Source organism: Pantherophis guttatus, chromosome 6, assembly GCF_059756535.1.
Source record: "Pantherophis guttatus breed Tessera chromosome 6, ASM5975653v1, whole genome shotgun sequence".
NCBI classification, from domain to species: domain Eukaryota; kingdom Metazoa; phylum Chordata; class Lepidosauria; order Squamata; family Colubridae; genus Pantherophis; species Pantherophis guttatus.
The window spans coordinates 6,776,517-6,791,990 of NC_142068.1; the positions used below are offsets into that span (position 1 = coordinate 6,776,517).

The window sequence follows — 15,474 nt, forward strand, 5'->3', positions numbered from 1 at the left end:
ATCAAAAGCCGCTGAGAGATCTAATAGGACTAGGACAGAGGAGCAACCCTTGTCCCGAGCCCTCCAGAGATCATCCACCAACGCGACCAATGCCGTTTCTGTGCTGTGCCCCTGCCTGAAGCCCGACTGGCACGGGTCTAGATAGATAACTTCATCCAGGTGCCCGGGCAGTTGTCGTGCCACCACACTCTCAACAACCTTCGCCACAAAACGAAGGTTGGAGACCGGACGGTAGTTAGCTAATTCCGCCGGGTCCAGGGAAGGCTTCTTGAGGAGGGGCCTCACCACCGCCTCTTTCAAGGTGGCGGGAAAGGCACCCTCACTCAGAGAAGCAGTTATAATCCCCTGGAGCCAGCCTCGTGTAACCTCCCGGGAGGCCAGTACCAACCAGGAGGGACACGGGTCCAATAAACATGTGGCGGCACTAATCCTACCCAGAACCCTGTCCACATCCTCGGGAGCCACAGGATCAAACTCCTCCCAGATAATATTCTCAAGGCCTGCCCCTGTCTCCTCCCCTGGACTCATCCAATCGGAGTCCAAGCCATCCCGAATCCGAGCGACTTTATCATGCAGGAATTGCACAAAATCCTCAGTGCGGCCTTGCAAGGGATCTTCCCGCACTCCCCCCCGAAGAAGGGAGTGGGTCACCCTAAACAGGGCAGCTGGGCGGTTCTCTGCAGATGCGATAAGAGTGGAGAAATGGTTAGATTTCGCCGCTTTTATCGCCACTAGGTAGGTCTTGATATAAGACCTCACCTGTGTCCGGTCGGAATCGGATTGACTAGTCCTCCAAATGCTCTCTAGGCGTCTTTTCCGACGCTTCATCTCTCTCAGCTCCTCAGAGAACCAAGGAGCCAATTGAGATCGGCATCAGGTCAGAGGCCGCAAAGGCACGACGTGGTCCAAAGCTCTGGCGGCCGCACTCTCCCAGGCGGCCACCAGCTCTTCAGTCGAGTCGTGTGCCAGAGTCTCAGGAAACGGCCCAAGCTCCATCAGGAACCTATCAGGCTCCATCAGGCGCCTGGGACGGAACCATTTTGTCGGTTCCGTCTCCCTGCGGCGGGGGAAAGCGGTAGGAAAGTCTAAGTGAAGGAGCGAATGATCTGTCCATGACAAGGGTTTGATGTCTAGATCCCCTCTACCAAGATCATTCAACCACTGACCAGAGACAAAAATCAGGTCCAGAGTGTGTCCCCCTATGTGAGTTGGGCCTTGAACTAACTGGGTCAGGTCCATGGCCGTCATGGAAGCCATGAACTCCCGAGCCGCCTCTGACGCCTCACCCGCAGACGGAAGGTTGAAATCCCCCATGACAATAAGTTATTATAAATAATAAATAAATAAATAAATAAATAAATAAAATGTCCTACCTGTCAATGACTACTTCAGCTTCAACCACAATAATACACAAGCACACAATAGATACAAACTCAAGGTAAACCACTCCAAACTCGATTGCAGAAAATACGACTTCAGCAACACAATGGTCAATGCCTGGAATGCACTACCTGACTCTGTTGTTATATCCCCACCCCCCATAACTTTAACCTTAGACTGTCTACTGTTGACCTCACCCCATTCCTCAGAGGGATGTGTAAGGGATGTGCATAAGTGCACCAGGGTGCCTAGCATCCCTATCCTACTATCCCCATTTATTTGTACACATTTCCTATGTTCATATTTATGTTTATACTTATACCTGTTATCTTGTACATGTTTGTATAAATGAATAAATAAATAAATAAATAAATAAATAAATAAATAAATAAATAAATAAATAAATATCCCTTCCAGCTCTGTTATGATTCTGATTCTGATTCTCTCTTTCCAACCACTTTCCCTCCCACCTGGGAACATTTCTGTGCACATGTAGTATGTTATATGCTTAGAGCAACTCTTTCCCCAGGCAAGTTTTCCACCTTGCATTTATCAGAAAACAAAAATAGTTGATGCATCTGGTTGGTCATGGATGATGGAGAGTGCTGTTACTTTCTCATTCTGTCTGAGGTTTAGGAGCTCCAATCCAAGGTAAAGGTAAAGGTTCCCCTCACACATATGTGCTAGTTGTTCCCAACTCTAGGGGGTGGTGCTCATCTCCGTTTCAAAGCCGAAGAGCCAGCACTGTCCAAAGACGTCTCTATGGTCATGTGGCCAGCATGACTAAATGCCAAAGGCACATGGAACACTGTTACCTTCCAACCAAATGTGGTCCCTATTTTTCTACTTGCATTTTTTATGTGCTTTTGAATTGCTAAATTGGCAGAAGCTGAGACAAGTAACGGGAGCTCACCCCATTACACGGCACTAGGGATTCAAACCGCTGAACTGCCAACCTTTCAATCGACAAGGTCAGCGTCTTAGCCACTGAGCCACTGTGATCCTCAATCCAAGGTATTTAAGTGTTTAAATTGTTTTCTTGATTTCAGGTAAGATAACTAAAGCTGCTGATTTTATTCCAATTTTGGACATTTTATTAGCTTAGAACAGATCTCAACTAACTCTAATTCTTATACATAGAAAGTACTGAAAGCTGATGGTTCTGTATGTGGGTAGTCAGTATGAAATTATTGCCTTTAGGTGGGTTGACCATATAGAGAGAATTGATGAAAATCCAAGCTGGAGAAAGTGGCAAAATTTGAAGGAAGAGGCAATTTTTTTTTTTAAAAAAAAGGCAAAATATGAAACAAAGGAAAGAATTGAAGAGGCAAGGGAAGATTGAGAAAGTTTTTGTTGAATGGGGATGATGAGAGCCTGAAAAGAGGTAGATATTTAGTGAAAAAGAAGTCATGTCTAAGTCAATGTGTGAATGTAATCGACAAGATAAAATGCAATTGAGACATATAATAATTTGGTGAAAACTGGATTATAGCAATATTTCTTTTGCTTACCACATTACTTTAAATTATTTTGTTAACTATCCCTTGCTTATTCTCCCCATGTTATGCATATTATACAAATTGTAACAGTGTGATGGTTTTTCAGATACAATTCCTTATTATTTGCACTTACCCCTTTTTTTCCCTAAAGCAGTGAAGAAAGCATCATCTGATCGATCAGAGAATTCTTCTGGGAAGCTGTTCATTGTTTCTTTCACAGTTTTGAATCCAGACAGCACTACTACAAAGCGATGTCCAAGCCACATGGAGTATATATTTCCATATTGTTTTGCAGGCTGCCAAGTGAATCAAAGTTGAGAAATGTTACAATCAAATAAAACAGATTATTTATAGTTAATATGCCACTTACAGGCTTTCCTAAATCCTCAATTCTAAGAATTTTTATTTTTATTTATTTATTTATATTTACTTACTTATTTATTTATTTATTTATTTATTTATTTATTTATATTTATTTTGTCAAGCATATATAAAATAACAGGTAAAACCATAAATATAATTTGAATATATGAAAAGAGTAAAAGTAAAAAAGAAATATTAGGACAGGGACAGTAGGCACAGTGGTACACTTATGCACGTCCCTTACAGACCTCTTAGGAATGGGGTGAGGTCAACAGTAGACCGTTTAAGGTTAAAGTTTTGGGGGTTTGGGAAAGAAACCACAGAGTCAGGTAGTGAATTCCAGGCATTGACCACTCTGTTACTGAAGTCATATTTTCTGCAATCGAATTTGGATCCATTTACCATGAGTTTGTATCTATTGTGTGCTCTTGTATTGTTTTGGTTGAAGCTGGTAGGACATTGTAGCAGATGATTTTATGTACTATGCTTAGGTCAGACCAAAGACAGCAAAGTTCTAAATTGTTTAAGCCCAAAATTTCAAGTGTGGTAGCATAAGGTATTTTGTTGCGAGTAGAGGAGTGGAGGATTCTTCTTGTGAAATATCTCTTGAGTCATTCGATTGTATTACTGTCCGATATGCAGTGTGGGTTCCAGACAGGTGAGCTGTCTTCAAGAATTGGTCTGGCAAAAAAATTTTATGCCCTAGTTTGCAGTTCAATATTACCAGAGAAGAAACTGGTAATAACCTAATTCTAACCTAAGATTAGGTTAATAACTCTTAATGCTTTTTTAGCAATGCTATTACAGTGAGCTCTGGCCCTTAGATCATTTGAGATGAGTACTCCAAGGTCTTTGACAGAGTGAGGGTCATCTGTTAGGTTGTATCCGTCCAGCTTGTATTTTGTGTTCTGATTTTTTTTGCCAATATGTAAGACAGAGCATTTGTTGGTTGAGATTTGGAGTTGCCAACTGTTTGACCATTCTGACACATAGTCGATGTCTTTTTGTAGAGTAGCAGCATTGTCAGTGGTGTTGAATAGTTTTACATCATCCACAAAGAGAACACAGTTGCTTATATGATCACAAAGATCATTTATATAAAGTATAAAAAGTGTGGGTCCTCAAATGCTGCCTTGAGGGACACCGCTGTTAACAGATCCAGGATTAGATAAGGCATTCCCTATTTTGACTACTTGCTGCCTGTTTGATAGGAATGCAGCTATCCACTTATGCAGGAATCCATAAATGCCATACATTTTTAGTTTTAGGAGTAGTTTGTTATGTACCACTGAATCAAAAGCCTTACAGAAGTCTATGTAAATTGAGTCTATTGCTTTGCCCTGGTTGAGTTGTGTAGTCCATATGTTTTTATAGTGTAAGAGTTGCAGATTACAGGACAAATTGTTCCTGAAACCAAATTGTTTGTTAGAGAGTAGGTTGTTTGTCTCTAAGTGGAGGGTAATAGATTGGTTTATGATTGATTCCATGACTTTGCAGGTGACGCAACATAAAAGAGTAACAGTGATTCAGCCTAGATCAAATATCCACATTTATTTCTAAATACCATCTGTTATCAATTTTTGTCTGGTTAAATATAATAAATTAAATCTCCAAGTCAGTCTATCTACCCAAAAAAGTCCAGATGAAATTGTTTTCCAGTTAAGTGTGATAAATCCATTCCCCAAATTGCCTTCAATCCTCCTAGGGAAAACCAATTTATTACTTCTCCAATTAGTTAGGTTTCTGCTGTTGTAAAATAATTCAGGCTTGAACTTCATGGAGGTATGTGCAATCAACTCAGTTCTCAGTGTGTACAGTCCATATTTCTTTCCAATGAATCTGCCACTTTCAAATCACATTCCTTTTCTGAATCTAATTTATCTCCAGCTACATGCATCTGAATATTTTCAACAGCCATTAACATTTCATCAAACTTTTTAAAAGGCTTTCAACTAAGGATTGCATTTTACCAAACTTTTTTTCAGATATCAGCCAGATGCTTGTCTGTAATTTGATACATTGTTGCTCGGTATAATTTAACAATGATAAATAAGTGAACACAGGAAACACAAAATGCTGAAGCAAAGTGAAGAAATAGATATTGAAGCAGGGAAAATATTTTCTGGATATTTCGATTCAAAGTTAAAAGAAAAATTTAAAAAATAAACTTCAAATATTTTGCAAATTAATAAAATGCAAAAACTCTCTGGTGAGAGTCAAATATAAATGTCAATCAAATGAAACCACTTCCACTATCCAAGAAAATGCTGTGTTTCCTTACAGAAAAGCAAAACTTATTCAAAACGACCACGTAAATCAGAGGGAAAAAGAAACAAAGAACTGATAAAGTCCGACAAGGGATTAAAATAAATCAGCATTCATCCAGCCAGTTAACTTTTAAAGATAAAAGGAAAGTGAAAGAAAGATTCAAACAGTGAAGTTAAAACCCAGACACGCCTAAGAAAACAAACTGCTAAGAGGAAGATGGATGATCTTTCTGATTGCTCCCACAGGGACCTGAAATCTTCAATATTCCCCTTCCCAGGAGAGTCCATAGCTGTTCAAAAGCTGTCTTGGGTCATTCCTAAGTGATCTCATTCAAATCCAGGGAGCAGCACTGCCAAAGAACCAGCTTTGGCAACAAAATCAGCAGGTCGTCAGCAGAAAAATGAGAAATTCCTACTATTCAGCAGCCGTCAGGAGGAGGAAATACTTCCTTGTAATACATGACTCATGCAGTTAGTGGAAACATTTGTCAGCGTTGAACACAGATCCATAAAGCTTTTGAAATCATTATACAATTGCAGAATTAGCAAGGGACATTTAGGCTATCAGGTTCCACCTATTGTCCACTGCAGGAATATAGAATAAAGCATCTTCAACAGAAGAATGTCTAGCTTCATTTGAGCAGAATGAAGGAGAAACCACCCTCTCCCCTCTCTCTCTGAAGAATGGGTTCCATTATCAAACATTTCTTGGTAAGACTGAACTAGAATTTGCCACCTAAAAACTTAGCCCCATTATTTCATATCCTGCTCTGTGAAACACTGATAAGCAGGTCTGGATCTGGATATAGTGGCATGATGAGGAAAATAACCAAGTGTCATCACTATCATTTGATTAATTAAATTTCTCATTATGCAAAAACATTTTACTAGGTTAATACATTTGTATATAGTTATGGTACAGAGAAAATAACTGAGAATGTTTTTATATCATCATCTCCTTCTTCTTTATTTAACGACTCCATAGTCCCTTGCGGGGTAGAGTCTGGGCAACTGAATGGAGCTAACTAAGTTTTTATGGCCAGATGCCTTTCCTGTCACCAATGCAGAATTTTTGTTCGGCAGATATATTCTCAGTGTGCCCAGAGAGAGAAATATCTGCCTCCACCTAGGATCAAACTCACAGCCTCCTGATTGTGAGGTGAGAGCTCCACCTCTAGGCCACCGCACCACTCCTGAGAATTATTTTATATATTGTTGGTTAATGATTTAGAACAAAATACCTTACGAAAATCATCTTCATGAAGCCAAAACCCATAAGCCCACAAGATCCCAATGAGAGGTAGAGCCAAAGTCTTTGAGCCCAAAGTTGTCTCAGGAAGAAGAGAATCAGCAGAGCAAGCAGCAAAACAAATAAAATTGTCCCTATTGCCATCATTGTCCAGTTGGTTCTTTTTCTTTGATGCTCATTAATAGATCTGGAGATGGTTGTATCATTTCATCTCATTCTTTTAACTTTTCTTCCTCTTTTATATACTTTATTCAACCCCGTTATTTCACACAGTGCTCTGTGAAACAGCTATAAGCAAATCTTACCTAAATATTCTGGTACCAGAGGAAAATGATCCATGGTGAGAAAATGAGTGGTTAGAGTACAATACTGCAGGCTACTTCTGCTGACTGCTGGCTGCCTGCAATTTTGGCAATTTAAATCTCACCAGGCTCAAGCTTGACTCAGCCTTCCATCCTTCTGAGCTTGGTAAAATGAGAAACTGGATTGTTGGAGGCAATATGCTGACTGTAAACTGCTTAGAGAGGGCTGTAAAGCACTGTGAAGCGGTATATACTGTAAATCTAAGTGCTATTGTTATTGCTAAAATAACTAATCAAGTTCATCACTAGCACTTGAAGAAATGTATTCCTCATTGTATTTTACTTGATTAAGTACATTTGTCTATAATTTTGATATAAAGAAAACAAGTGAGAATTATCTTGCATATTACTGGTTAGAATTAAATACCTTAAGGAAGTAATCTTCACGGAGCCAAAGCCCACCTGCCAAGACAGATCCAATCAGAGGCAGAGCCAAAGGACCAGGAGGCAAATGTCTTCGGGACCAGAGTTCTTTCAGGAAGAAGAGAATCAGCAGAGCAAGCAACAAAACACACAAAAATATCCCTGTCACCATCATTTTCCTGCTTTTTCTGGTGGATCTCAAGATGACTGTATGCTTTTGTCTGATACTTTTTTCTTTTCTTCCTCTTTTATATATTCCATTGATGGGAAACTAATAGGAGCATGTGTGTCTCATTAGTGATGGAACTTTGTCAAGAAGATACTATCACATTAATTCGGGTTAATGAGATTACCTCTGACCATGTGCCACCCAAATAACAGAGGAAAAATTTCAATCAAGGGCTGTGTAATCCCTTTTGCCGTAAACATGACAGCGTATCAGAATCATTTCAAAATCATACTGTATCACATGCCCATCAAATCTATCTGAATATAAAGGAGAATCTTTTTGGGCCAGGGAGAGATTATCTAGTCCAGGATTATGTCTCATGCAAAGTCATGTAAACCCAGCAGTGGGACAATATCATAAAAAAAACTTCACTCAACTTTGCCCTCAAACGGATTTGACCGGAAGCATCGCGGCAAGACAGATGGGGAACAGTGGGCTCTGATGAGCCTTGCGAAATCCCGGGCTGACAAACCACTGTCGAGGGGTCTTCGGACCAGATCTGTCCTGTAGGGATGGAGAAGAAGGAGAGGCACCTCGGACGACCAAGAGGAACAGGCAAGTTCCTCAGAGGTCAGAGGAAACTCTTCAACTCAGCGGCAGGGGCAGGGGCGATTGCGGCCGTCATAAAGCTGGTGCAACCGGACCACGTTTTGAGCAGGACGGTGATTTGAACGGAGTACTGATGCTGGGTGAGTGATTGCCAGCTCATAGGCAAAAAATAAATATTTTTAAATTGTTAAAAGGTGCCCCAGTGAAATAACAGCAGCTAATGGGCCTGAGGGAAATGAAGGAAGAAGAATAAAGAGGAAGTTGGACTTCCTGTTTGCTGCTGGCCGCCGCCAGACGTTCCTTTGGGATCGTCAGCTTCCACTGCCTGTCAGAGCCGCCTTCACAACGGAACGGCGGCTCGAAAAAACTCCGTTCCCATGAGGAAACGGAGATAGAGCCGGCAGGGGTGGGTAGAACTCTCTGCAGAGTCCCAAAAGTTTTTCTTTTACTTTTGGGATGGAGCGGATGAGATGCCCCATATCCCCAGCCGCTGCTCCGGGCTTTGGGAGACCTCTGCTAATGCAGAGCCAGGCGTCAAAAGCAAGCCTGCGAATTTGACAGATTACTCAAAGAAAATGTGAGCTGGACCTGTAATACTGAAGCGCAAGTATTTTACTTATCTTTTAAAAATTACTTAAGAGAATAGAGGAAGAGAAAGAGGAAAAAAGTTTCTTTTTAAAATGGCGTCTGCCGCGGCTGGAGAAGAGTTTGAGAGGGAAAGTTCTTCCGTTTTTTATTATTACAATGTAGCGGAATAAATACCACTGGCTACATTTGTAGACAAAACTCCGCTCCTGTTTTTGTTTTTCTCTTTTTTCTCTTTTTCCCCTGGAGGCCTGATTGTTGCTGGCTGGAAGTCTTTTGTCTTGTTTTTTTTTTTTTTCTTCTAACAAAGCCTGCTTAGGCGGAAACATGGCACTGAGGCTTGTGAAGTCAGACAAACAAATAGGTGGGGGGGATTCCCCCACTAAGAATTTAAAGGAACAAGTTTTAACTCTTCAGTCCCAGAAACCTGATTTTAATATAATAGAATTTCTCTTAGAGGAGATTGAAAGAAGGGATGAGATTGTGAATCAGCAACTTGAAAAATTTAAGCAGGAAACTAAGGAATTGGTGAAATCCAAGTTTGACTTTTTGCAGCAAAAAATTTTAAAAGTGTCAGAATTCATGATTCGGTTGGATACAAATACTAATTTACTAGAGTCAAAAATGGATGAAATTCAAGATAAATTGGACAATAGAATTCAAAAAATTGAAAATGATTTGTTAAATATTCAGGATTATAGTTCAGAAGAAAAATTTAAAATGGATGCTGACCAAAAGTCTGGTAATGTAGAAAATCTGCAACAGAGGATTGAAAAAGAGGTTCTAAAGATACAATATAATTTCACAGAATATGCAATAAGACTTAGAGGTTTGCAGGAAAATAACAGAGATGACTTAAGGAAAATATCTTCTGAATTTCTAGCTGGGATTTTAAAGATTCAACCTGAGGAAGTGTTTTGTAGGATTGACAGAGCTTATCGAATAAACTCCTGGACTGCCAAGCAAAGGCAACTGCCTAGAGATGTGGTAATCTATTTTTCAGATAAAGAAATTAGGAATAAAATTGTGCAAAATTCCTTCAATTCTAATTTGCAATTGTATGGAAGAAAGATTTGGATTTACAAGGAACTCCCACCTAAGATATTAATGGAAAGGAAGAAATTTGGCTTTCTGGTGTCTGAGTTAAAAAGGAGAAATATTCAATTCCGGTGGGACGTCCCAGTTGGTATTATATTGAGATATCAAGGAGAAAGATACCAGTTAAATACTGTTGAAAGAGCGGAAGAATTTTATCAAAATAGGTTGAAAATGAATTTAACGTCTTCAGATATAATACAGGATAAGCAGAAGGAGCTGGAACTAAAGACAGAGACTGTACCAGATAAATTGCCTTTGGATTTATCGGATACCCCAGCTGGATTATCTACAAATTTGAGAGAAGTGCCATCTGATTTTAATGTGATGACTTATCAAGGCAAGGACAAGCATGGAAACCAATTAGAGGATATACAAGGGATAAAAAAGAAATGCGAGACACAAAAAATTAGGATGGAAGTCAAACCCACAAAAAGAAAACAAAAAAAGAAATAGGTTGTACAAAAATAGAAATTTCTAACCCAAGCAACAGTGAAGCCAGTGATTTTAAAATATGAATGATTATGTGAAAACATAGAGGAGGCGACATATTGGTCAATATCATCCTGAGGATAGTGGCAGATCTCTGCATTGCCGTAATTTTGGGACATGGAAAGAGCCTCAAATTGATGGTTTTGAATTATCTACTTTGAAACTTCTTTTTGTGTTGATAAATATATTATAATTATCTTGAATTATAAGGCAAGAGAATCACATTGGGACATGCAGAAGATCGGGTTGTTACCCAATACGATGATGGAAATTAATAATCCTGATGAAACCCACAATTATTATTATATGGAATATAATTATAATGTCACTCGGGTGGTTGTTTTTACTTTTATATATATAAGAAGATGTTTACTACTGATGGGGGCAGATATGATTGGAGATCTTGAATAAACTGTTGCATCAGCAAGCTATGTTACCCTATTATGGATGTTGGTTTTAACAATCCAGTGGAAAGACTTCAAGAAGATATTATATGGACTATAAATTTAAAGTTATTGTCTTTTCTTTTTTTATTTAGATATAATGGAATATATATATATATATATTTTTAAGTAGTGTGGGCAGTGAATTAAAGATATCAAGAATTGTTGTGTATGGTAAATTTGTAAGACAGTGGGTGAATAAGCTAGCTACAGACTGATTAGTTTAAGAAAAGGGATTTTTAAGTGATACATTTAGGGGAGTGGAGGAAATGGATAGAGTGGAATAAATGTTAAATTAGATTTTATGGGGAGCCCGCTTTGAAATGTTATTAAAGTAGGACTTATCGTATAGTTTTAAAGTGGAAGGTGGTTTTGAATTGTTGCAATAATGTATAGATATAAAACACTATTATGCTAAATTAGAAGTTATTTTATAATAGTTATAGTATAATGTGTTTGTTTTTTTTTTGTTTTTTTTCTCTTCTTCTTTTCTGAAATGTATGGATAAAGGGGGATTTATAATACTTTTAGTAAGTAAAGGTCAGTATTTTGAGGAGGGAGTAAGTAATCTGTTATGAATTAGGGTTTTTTTTTGTTACGAAGAAGTCACAGGGGGGGAAGGGTGGGGAGGGGGGATTAGGGAGGGGGGGAGGGGGGAAAAAGGGGGAAAAATTTGTATTTGAAAACCTTTTCAATAAAAAAAAAAAAAAAAGAATAAAGAGGAAGTTTAAAGTGGCAAAGCCTGAAACAAAACTTGATTTTTGGATTAAAATGCATAGAGATAATTAAAAAATTAGAAGAAGAAAAAAACCCATAATAGGTGTGAAGAAGATTGGAAAGAATATAAAAAGATTTTTGTTGACTGCTGAGGAAAGAACAAAGGGAAACTTACAATTAAAGCTCTGTAATAGAAGATTTAAAAAAAAAAATTCTCCAGGCCAGAGAGTTGAAAGGGACATTGGGGGCACAGTTGGTGATAATAAAGGGACTCATATTGGTTCTCTGGCTGTGTTGCCTTTGTGTCACGCCCTAGGTCATCACAGCTTATCTGCGTCATCAAGATCTTCTGAGTGGTGCAAATGGGTGTGGAGAACTTCTCCTTAGAACTTGAAAGGACTGTGTTGTACACTGGAGATAGATGATGCCATTTCACTCTCCCTCTGTTGAAAGAGGGCGGTTCAATTTTGACATAGATGTCCTCCTTGACCCAGCTTTCAAACCAGCAGTCTTCTCTGTCCAAACTGTGGACTTTGCTTTCTTCAGAAGAGTGGGCTTTTCTTTTAAATGAAATGGACTGCTGAATCTAGTCTTGATGGGTTTGCTCTTGTATGTTCTCCTGCAAATGACCAGCTGCCTGCAAGGAGTATAAATCCTTCCATTCCCCACCATCCAGTCAGAGCTGAAGAAGCTTCTTGGCTCACGGTCACTTGATCAGAATTTGGACGCTTGGCAACAGTTGCAATGTCCCTCCATCATGTGAACACCTTTTGCAAGTTTCTGGCAAGCAAAGTCAATGGGGAAGCCAGATTCTCTTATCAACTCTGTTACTAAATTAACAACTGCAGTGATTCACTTAACAGCTGTGGCAAGTAAGATCATAAAATGGGGCAAAACTCACTTGACAACTGTCTTGTTTAGCAATGCTGCACAGGTTTAGTTCACATTGTGTACCCAATGACATGAAGATCTAAAGTAATTGTTCTGAGGAAGAGATGGAGTGGAGTATGGATAATTGGAGCCTCGGTAGGGAATGTACACATCAAGTTAAGATCTGCCCACACAAAGGACTGGTTTTCACAAAAAGCAAGGTCCTTCACTCCCACATTTTAAAAAAAAGGGCTACAGCCTGTGCCAATCCCATAGGGCAGCTCGTCAAGTATAGCTACTTGTGTTGTCTACTTCCAGTCATCAAAATATATAACAGCAAAATAGTGTCAATGATGACAAATGGCACAGAGCTGTGGGAATATATAAATGCCCCTTTACTGGAAACGATGCAGTCTACTTTTCTGAAATGTATCCCGGGGGTGGATAACTCTACACTGTTTCCAGCAATAAGGGTTGACTTGGATATACCTCCTATACAGGTAGTTCTTGATTTACAACAGTTCGCTTAGTGACCATTCAAAGTTACAATGGCACTGAAAAAGTGATTTATGACCATTTTTCACACTTATGACTGTTGCAGCATCCCCAAGGTCACATGATTTACATTTGGATGCTTGACAACTGACTCATATTTATGACGGTCGCAGTGTTCCAGGATCATTTGATCACCTTCTGCACCCTTTTGACAAGCAAAGCCAATGGGGAAACCAGGTTCACTTAACAACCGTGTTACTAGTCTAAGAACGGCAGTGATTCACTTAACAAATGTGGCAAGAAAAATCGTAAAATGGTGCAAGACTCACTGAACAAATTTCTTGCTTAACAACATAATTTTTGGGCTCAATTGTGGTCATACATTGAGGGTTACTTGTACAAAGCCATCTAGTAATTAAAGTATTCAACTAGAAAACTTGGAAAACATATTGTGGCTGAAGATCCCCGTCTGTAGACCCAGATAGATTGCCTGAGCATGCTACTTCGCAATTGGGCTAACCAATTTTCAAATGTCTTCACAATGTGGCTTCTCTATCCAAATTTCAGTCCAATTTTATCTAAAAGCCAAAGAAGGAATGCCTGAATCCTTCAAACTAGGTTACTCCACATATATCTCTTAATAGAGTTAACATGGATCAGTGGAATATCAGAAAGAGAGATTGTTTTATCACTAAATCAACATCCTGACAGTCAGAACAATTAATCAGTGGAACAGCTTGACTCCAGAAGTTGTGAATGCTCCAACACTGGAAGTTTTGAAGAAGAGATTGGACAACATTTGTCTGAAATAGTATAGGGTTTCCTGCCTGAGCAGGGGGTTGGACTAGAAGACTTTCAAGCCCCCTTCCAACACTGTTATTCTAATTCTGATTCTAATGTATGGTTGAGGAACTTGGTTGATGGATTATGAATCCCAGGGCCCTCTACCCTCTACCCTTTATCATATTATCTGGGACTTCATGGCACAGTAGTTCAGAAATATATTCAGAAATATGGAACAGCTTGCCTTCAGATGTTCTGGGTGCTTCATCACTGGAGGTTTTTAAGAAGAGACTGGACAGTCACTTGTCTGAAATGGTATAAGATCTCCTGCTTGAGCAGGGGGCTGGACTAGAAGACCTCCAAGGTCCCTTCTAGTTCTATTTTGATTCTGATTCTGAAAATATTTGGAGAATTTTAGGTTTCCCAGTAACCAGTTCCTAGCTCAGAATATCTAAATCTAATAAGGTAAATCCTTGCTTATGGAAGTTGTACAAGACATCTCCTCTGTTAACTTCTTCTAATAGGCCCCAAAAAAGCAGAATGACTAGCCACTAAAAGGGAAAATAAGATTTTTGCTGATATTTAAAAGCTGTACTATACCTTGAATATATCAGGTCCTCTTGATCTCAGATCTGTTGATGATTGACAGAATGAGATACATTACAATCCACCCCTAAAAAGCTCCTTTTAGACAAGAGTACAAGTAAAGTAGCATTTGGAATTATTCAAGAGATCAATTCAAATTTATACATCTCAACAAATACACATTATTGTTAATGGGAGTAATGGTGATTTAAATGAGCTGTGTGAAATCCAAAAAGGGATGAAACAAGGATGCCCTCTTTCTCCACTGTTGTTTATTTTAGTGCTGGAAGTTTTCAACAAAGAAAAATAATTAAGAATGAAAATTAAGAATGAAACTTATAACTGAGAGCTTTTGCTGATGATTTAGTTATTTTTCTATAAGATGTCAAAAGTGATATGGAATATCTGATGAAGAAGCTGAACAACTTTGGAGGTTTAACCAGTTTCAAAATAAACAAACAAAAAACAAATATGCTGGTAAAAAATCAAAATATCCAAGACTGGACTTCTGATGAAGAAGTCAAGTTTTAAGGTGGAGAAAAGAGTTAAATACCCTGGGATCATGCTTACAAATACAAATTCTAAATTGTTCCAAAATAATTTAGAACATTCATCAAAATCAGGTGTGCCACTCTCTGAGATTCTCCAGCCAGGATTTCAGCTCTTATACCAGCCATGACTCCTCTGACATGAATCAGAGGAAAAGAGATGGAAATGATCCTCTGGGATCTTGTTGGGAATATACTCCAGATTATAGGGTTAACAAAGAGACTAGGCAGGATTAACCCCAAGGGACCGCTTTCTTTGCATTGATTCAGAAGAAGATTTTGAATAATCAAAGAATTCTGGAAGAGGAATTGCCAGAAAATACAAGTGGAGCAATATTGGGAAAAATGTCTCCTATAGAAAGTGATTATACTATAACTAGAAAGGGCTCTAGATGAGGCATTTGGATCCAGTCTACATCCCATAAGTATGGGATAAAAAATGCATTGGTTGCTCTTGTAGATCTTCTGCCCTGGAATGTGGGTGGATAGAAGCCCCTTTCTTCTTCTGTTAACTCTGTCAGCAGCATTTCATCGCTTCAAGCATGGTATCATTTTGGATTATCTCTGAAGTTTGCTCTGGCTGGAGAATGGGAAGTCCAC

General features: G+C 38.9%; 1 protein-coding gene across 1 annotated transcript in view; it reads right to left on the bottom strand.

The window, feature by feature from the left end:
* The window catches only part of LOC148112998 (cytochrome P450 2J5-like), a 32,872-nt gene extending 25,197 nt beyond the window's left edge, over positions 1-7,675 (bottom strand). The window contains exons 1-2 of the mRNA XM_087872418.1: positions 7,488-7,675; positions 3,013-3,175 (exon numbers count right to left, since the gene is read on the bottom strand). Of these exons, the coding sequence (XP_087728544.1) occupies positions 3,013-3,175; positions 7,488-7,658 (334 nt within the window). The 5' untranslated portion in view covers positions 7,659-7,675. The remainder of the gene's footprint in view (positions 1-3,012; positions 3,176-7,487) is intronic.
* Positions 7,676-15,474: the final 7,799 nt, after the last annotated feature.